A 7,565-nucleotide genomic window follows, 5' to 3' on the forward strand; every position below is an offset into this window, starting at 1 on the left:
GAGTTAATAATATTTCCTTTATCGACGATATAAAGACTATCGCTGGAAAACATGACCGCGATGAAGATGGAAATGACATAACGGCTAGAAATAACCGATGGTCAAATATTCCGCAATTAATAATCATACCAATAATCATTAAGAATCATTGGATCAGTTTCCGAATCCGAATCGACGATAATAATGGTGCCGACATTTTATACAGCGACCCATTTGGAAATACTGATTTAATCAAAAACCTGAAAAAGAATCGTCAAACACTGAATAAAATTACTGAGGCATTGAATTTACTTTGCGGTAAAAATATTAAGCTTACGGAGAGTTCTAAATCATTTAATCAACAAGGTAATGATGGCTCGAATTGTGGACCTATTACTTTCGCGAATATTCATGATTACATGAAAATCGAAATTCCGAATTCAGATTTACAATCCGACGAGAAATATTCCATTCGTGAGTTTTGTAAAGCTGGAAGTTCATCTATTAAAAATAGAAGGGAGAATGACATAAAAATTTATACAGAAACGATAAAGAAATATGGTAAGCTTGAAACAAAAAATGATATGCAGCCTTCCATTAAGAAAAGTAGCTCGTCAATCAGTGAATACGAGAAGGAAGATAATACCCAATCAGTTATATCAGCTAAAGTTTACAGTCTAGAAAAGGTTCAAAAAATATTAGACGACCTGAACGCACAAAACTCATTCCCAACCAGTACGATGGCGAAACAAGATCTGAGAGACATACTAAACCATTTTATCACGTTGACCAAAAGTTCTCCGACTAAGAGCAAGAAGTCTCAGCAGCCAACAAAAGCATTTAGCGATTCTGTTGAAACTATTAAGCGTCTAATTATCACAGAATCAGATTTCAACCCAACGAAAGGTTTAAAAGATACTTTACACGGTTCTATGTATCAGATAGAATTGATTACATTGGTGGCTATTCGCACTAATAGAAGAGGAGATAATTTTGTGATAGCAAGCGAAGTTAAAGGATTTGATAAATTTGATGACTTAATTGTTATCTCTGAAAGCGATGCAATTTACATTCAAGTCAAGCATTCATCAACAAAAAAGGATTACGAGGAAGATAATTTTTTTTCTGATAAGCCAAAAAACACAAGAAGCAATCCTTATTTGTGGCTTTATTTCGATCACTGGCTGAAGATAAAAAATTCTGAATATTATCTTGAAAAATTGCGTGATAAATCTCATCAATTTATATTTTTTTCGAACTGTGGGGCAAATATTCGCGATATTTTGATAGACAAGGACAACGCAAAACTATCTCTTAATCATTTATTTGAAGATCTTGAAGGGCATAGCTTCAAATTTAATAAACTTTCAAAGAAATATAAACCAGTTAAGTGTATCTTCACTTACATACAGACTGTAGCTAACAAGCTACTAAAAGATTTAAATAATATCAAGAAAAAGAAAGAATTTGAAAAGTCTTTGGAACATGCGTACTGTACGTTCCTGAAAGTTAAAAATATCCTTATGGAAGCAAACAAGGACATTGATGAACAGAACAGTCGTCCTTATATCTTGATATCAGACATGGCTATAATCGCATCAGAACTTTCAAATGAACCTTTGCGAAGTAAGCTACGTGAAGAAATGACTGACGACGAGAAAAGTTATTATGATAAAAATAGCACTACAATAAAAACAATCATGAACAACATTATGTTAGAACAAATCCATCAGTTTTTCGACGAATTCATAGTGAAGATTAGTCAATCCGATACCGCACAATTAAGAAATTTGATCTACGAAGAGATCAGATCTGAGACTGACATAGCTAATCTAGAAGTCCATAGTATGGTACGAGGGAAAATGATTGACTGGCTAGCAGATAAAAGCTTGTGTGTGCTAATGCCAAATAAATTTAATGAATTCGTGACCGCTCCCGAGAATAATGCACGTCGCTTTTTTTTACTAAAGTACACTCAATCATTTATTTCTGAATATGATGAACTGGTCCAAGGTCACAAAATAAACACTTCAAAAATCGAAATCGAAATCGAAGCTTTAAAAGAATTCTTAATTAATACCAATCGTAACGATTTAGTCATGTTGCTTTATGGGGTGGGTGTTAAACTAAGAATATATTGGACTTTAAAGTCAATGGATAACTACTCTAAACTCGATGAATGGTCATTCTTGGAGATATCTTTTAAATCGATGATGCAAGGAATGCTTCCGAAAATTCTTCAAGGTGTCACTTTAAAATTTGTAATTATTGATTGTCGTTTACAAAACAAGTCACCATCTGAAGTGCTAGTATTACTAGAAAAGGTACTCCACGCAGCCTTTACTAATAACAAAAAAATTATTCTAATAATAAAAGCAGATGATCAAAAGGAATACCGCGACAAAATAAGTGACATGGATAGAAATTTAAAAGCAGATAGTGATTCAAAACCTCTTAACATAGTCAATGAAGAGTTAAAAGAATTATCATCTAACAAGTTGAAATTGCTATATGAAAATCATAGTGAAAAGTATATGTATTTGGCCGGTAAAAATTATCTTCTGTTCAAAATTCTTCAAGATGAATCTAGCAATTTATATGAATTTATTGCAGACGTAGATAATATTACTGCAGTAATGAAGGAACTAAATGAACAAAAATTTGAACATCCTCTTGCTAGTTGTCTACCTTACAAGGTCTATCTGAAAAATCAGATCATAAAGATGATACCAATCTACGCATTGCGAAATGTATTAGAAACGAAAGACTTATCACTCCTTATATTTGAATGTAAAGTGGATTTTGAGCGCTTGAAAAAATTACTCAATGGATGGTTTAACTTCGAAGAAAGAAAGCAGTTTACGAGTAAAATAAGAGAAGCTCGTCAGAATTCCGATATCATTTACATTTTGTCAAGGCAAACATGCGACATTGATTCAACACTACTATATACCCCTAAAAAGAAAAGGGTCATGATTTATGTGGGTGATTTTAATTCCTTAACCGGAGAACATAAGGACCTGAACCACATCGTCGTTAAACTGAAAAATCCAAATAAATTGAATAAACATCACAAATGGTCTATCAATAAGGAAGATAATACCGATACTATTAAACTAGACATAATTGGACGTATCCCAGTTTTTATTACAGATTACTCAAAAGAATTGCAATTGCCACCTGCAAGTGAATATATCAATCAGTGCGAGGAAGAGTACTCCCTTCCAACAATATTACCTAAAAATAATAATTTCGTAATTTTATCTGCGGATGCTGGTTTTGGCAAAACTGCCTTATTAATTAATAGAATAAATGAATGGGCTGGCGATGAAAATTTAGAGTCAATTTTATCATGGAAATTATACGTGCATTTACCCAGCCAAAGATTTGATGATTTTCAAGATCTCCAGACATTCGTTAAAAAATTAGTCAGGGATTTTACCCTAAAAGATTGGCAATTGAAGGCTCTATTAAATGACATGGAAAAAGAAGATCGCGTTGAATTATTGTTTGACGGATTAGATGAAATCAAAGACGAAAATAAAATTATCACTTTCAATAAATTGCTTACCGAAATTTCAGATACGACGGCAATTGTAATTACTACTAGACCATACGCTGCTTATAAAGTGGATAAGCCAATAAAGCGAAACCTTGGGCTCTACTTAACCCTTGCGAGGTACACAGATGAACAACGCGATAAATATATTAAAATGATGATTCCTAAAATTCTAAACGAAGGTGCTATGCATTCATTTATGCGTGATACGCGTATGACTGAAAAAAAAATAGCCAAAATAGCTAACAATTTATGTGAACATATTGATCAGGAGATCAGCAAAAAGGTACAGCATCTAATAGGTATACCTCTAGAATGTTATATATTTTGTGAAACGAAAGCCTCAAAGATTATAATTTACGGCACTGATTGCATAGACAACGGTGACGAAGCTCAGGAAGAAAAATCTTTAAAAAGTACATCAGGTCTCTATCGAGAATTTTTGTTCACGAAATTAAAAGTGTTTACTGAACGCTATCTAAATATATCATTAAACAACGATTTGAAAGATAGAAGCAGAATTTATAATGTCTCATCTAACTATATCATAATTTTAGCCGTTTTGGCGTTTAAGCAAGCCTTTCAGTTATCCTCGAACTTTGTACATTCAGCTCTTGCTCGAAGTTATTTCACTAAGGAAATGCTGAACAAACTAAAACATACCGGACTTGTCACTGTAAGCAAACATGCAGACGAAGGCTTTGCAGGTGGGGGCCGTTGCCTGAGTCTCAATTTTAATCACGCAACATATCAAGAATATTTAGCCGCTTTATATCTACTATATGGGCTAATTTTAGATGATGAACTCAGGAGTATTGTGCAATGCCAAATCAAGAATAATCGGTATGATCCTAGCTACGCCCTGATATTATCATTAGCAGCTCAATTAAGCATAGATGAAATTGAAGTTATCCCAGGTTTTGCTGCTGACAAGCATGCAATTTTATTTTGGAAAGCGTTATGTGATGAAGCAGACATCTTAGGAGCAGCAGAAAGTAAATTGCTGCAAAAGTGCTTATATGAATTTTCGGACAAAATGGTTACAACTTTAATAAAGATTGTAAATAGTACAAGTTGCTATAAAAAGATAAAGAAAGAACTCGGCAAACGTTCGAAAAAATACTTACGAGAATTGGAGGAATTTATTATAACAGATCAAAGTAACATCCCTCAACCGATGATCTTTGATGATTCTAAATCTGAAACTGAAAGCTTATCGACAGTCGAAGATAGTGATATAAAAAAATTAAAAAATAAAAATGTAGTAATTGAATTTACAAATGACTTACAGCAATCCAAGGGATCTGATTATGTTGCAAGAGCATTTGAAATAATTATCAAAGAAAAAATTAAGTCAGACCATGATAAAGTAAAATCTGAGGACTATTGGGGAATGGATGGAGGTTTTGAAGCAATGGCATTACTCGGCGACAGTTTTAATAATTGCCATGCTCAGTATTTCATAAAAAGAGTCGATAACTACCCGGAGCATCGCTGGAGCAAAGCTTGTAACGCTATCGAATCATTACTAAAATACTGCACAAAACCAAACGTAAAAGCTGAATGCGTCAACTTGATAGAATGTTTAGCAAAGCATGCGTTAGAGTATGATAGTCCTGAGCGTTTAATCCCTCTAATAAAAGCTGTACGTTCAGAAATTTTTTTATCTTTTTCTCAATTAGAAGATCAAATTCGGGAACTGCCTGAATATTCTATACCTAATGAAATCCATGGTAGGCCCTATCAACAATTTATACTAAAATTTACTTTTGCATTGTGGATATCGATAAAGATGACCTACGCGGTAATAAAGTCAAAAGATACTCACGAAATTATCATTAAGGAAGAAAAAGTCAAAAAAATAAAAATAGATCGGGATAAAGTGCATGTATGGAATCTTATAGAAAATGTCATTGATGAGTTAGCAAATCAACCCAACGAAGACAGTAAAGCAAGGCTGTTGATTAATACCAAAAGATGGAAATGTTTGATTTATGAAGGCCTCGTTGAAATGGCGATAAAGAATAAAGACTATTCCGCACTACATGATGAGACGTTCATTGACATTGTGGTAAAAGACTATCATATAGTAGCTAATATTTTGAAAATTTATCATGAGCACAAGTTGATTGATGGTGAAGTAGCTGCAAGATTATCAACATTTATCGTCATTATAAATGATATTAAAAGTATACAATGGCCAATTAAAGGCGGCATTGAAGCAATCGCTTACGTTGGAAAACATTTCAGTCCAGCGTTTGCAAATTTCTTAACATGTAGAGCAAAAAGTTATCCAAATAATAAACGTAAAGCAGCTGCTTCTCTCAGAAATCTTAAACAAATATTACAAAATTGTAATGACGACGAGACCTACAGAGATGCAGTAAATGCTTATAATTGGTGCCGACAGCAGAATATCTTTAAAGATCATAATTTAGAACCGATACAGTCTGAGAGTTTAAATTAGTCCGATTAACACGATTAAATGTTGAAGAACTGAATGAGATGCTATTAAATCTGATATTTACTATTTTACGAAGCGAATATCGATATAGAAGCTAGAGTGTTTTTTCAAAATTATCTACTCGGTAAATTTTATGATATCAAAGTAAACTTCCTAAGTACTCCGGGTATGTAGACTACTAAACCTTAAGGATAGAAATAATATCCATTGATGTTACTATATGCAGCATTACCGTTTCTAAATGCGACTGAATTGCTAATTCTTTTGCATTTTTACCCACTATATTGCTTATTTGCACATCTTATCTGTAATTTTACTAACTGATACACCTTGAACGACAGTAAAACTAATCATGTAGCGGCTGTTTCTATTATCATACTGTCCATTTATATTTTCCAATTTTTATGCATTTCTGCTGGCATGTATTAATTAATTAGGAAATGTACAAGCTTAGCAAAAGCGTAATATCTTATTGCAATGAAGATCAATCTTTTAAACCTTTCCGTGAGATTTTTTATTGTTTTATGCATCGTAGATTCAAAAGTAGCTAATTTTAATCTGATGACTGTAAATTCCATTTAATATCTTAATATATTTTTAACTCGATTACTTTATACGGATTATGATGCAGCAATATTTTATAGAGTAGTTTTTGTCAAACATTATGCATTATAAAGATTGTAATTTAACCGATATACTCGTACTAAGTATAATATTTGCGCTTTAATAATGATGAATTTGTAGCTGATTTCTTTCATAATAAGCAGTAGGAATTATATTGCTTCGCCTTAAGGTATAGTGTAAACCCAAACATTTGATTTGAATTCTAATTAAAGGATAATGGTCAGTCTTAATGTTTTTTTAATTATGTGCTATCGCATACGGTAAACAGACGTAATTTTTAGTTTTAATTATCATTACTATTAATTTTATAAAGATAGAAATCGAAGCTAGATTTATCGTAACGTATGTAATTTATAGCTAGTCTAATTTAGAATACTGTAGGAGATCGGTTGATACTCTAACGATCTGCTTGGTGCAACCTACAAAGGTGTTGTAGTTTAGTTTTTGAATAATTCTGTTAGTAAGTTAGCAAGACCAGAGGTACATGAAGGAAATCATGAGTAATCCTCATTTTTTATTTTTCATTATTTGATAGGTTAAGGCAGTATTTCGGCCCTTCCTTGCTTTTTTTAAGTGCTTCTTGCAATTTTTCTGTTAAAGCTATAATAAACTGCTGCTTTCTCCTAAACTTAGCTTTAATTATAATTTGAAGTGGTCTTTAATTTAATAATTACTTGCTCATTTTTACTTTACATTAGTATTCTGTAATAAGTTACTCATACATATACAGTGACATAAAATGTGATATAATATACGAGCGTATGTATCTATAGTGCAACGTTTTCAAAAAATATTGTACTATAGCAAATTAAATGTTAATCGCTATTATCACATTGCTACAACTTTAATTATAGAAGTACCAGGATCAGCTGATACTGTAACTGAGAGTTTCTAAGAAAAAGGTGTAAATTTAACCAGTTGTTATCTACTTCAAAGATA

The 7,565-nt window shown here is 32.4% G+C and overlaps 1 protein-coding gene across 1 annotated transcript; it reads left to right on the forward strand.

The window, feature by feature from the left end:
- Positions 1-35: 35 nt before the first annotated feature.
- TRIADDRAFT_62695 (uncharacterized protein) lies at positions 36-6,005 on the forward strand (the record flags this gene model as incomplete). The annotated part of the gene is made up of 1 exon (XM_002118640.1): positions 36-6,005. A coding segment is annotated over one exon (5,970 nt), but the record flags the coding sequence as incomplete, so codon positions are not given.
- Between the last annotated feature and the right edge of the window lie 1,560 nt (positions 6,006-7,565).

Source organism: Trichoplax adhaerens, genomic scaffold, assembly GCF_000150275.1.
Source record: "Trichoplax adhaerens TRIADscaffold_348 genomic scaffold, whole genome shotgun sequence".
Lineage (NCBI taxonomy): Eukaryota > Metazoa > Placozoa > Uniplacotomia > Trichoplacea > Trichoplacidae > Trichoplax > Trichoplax adhaerens.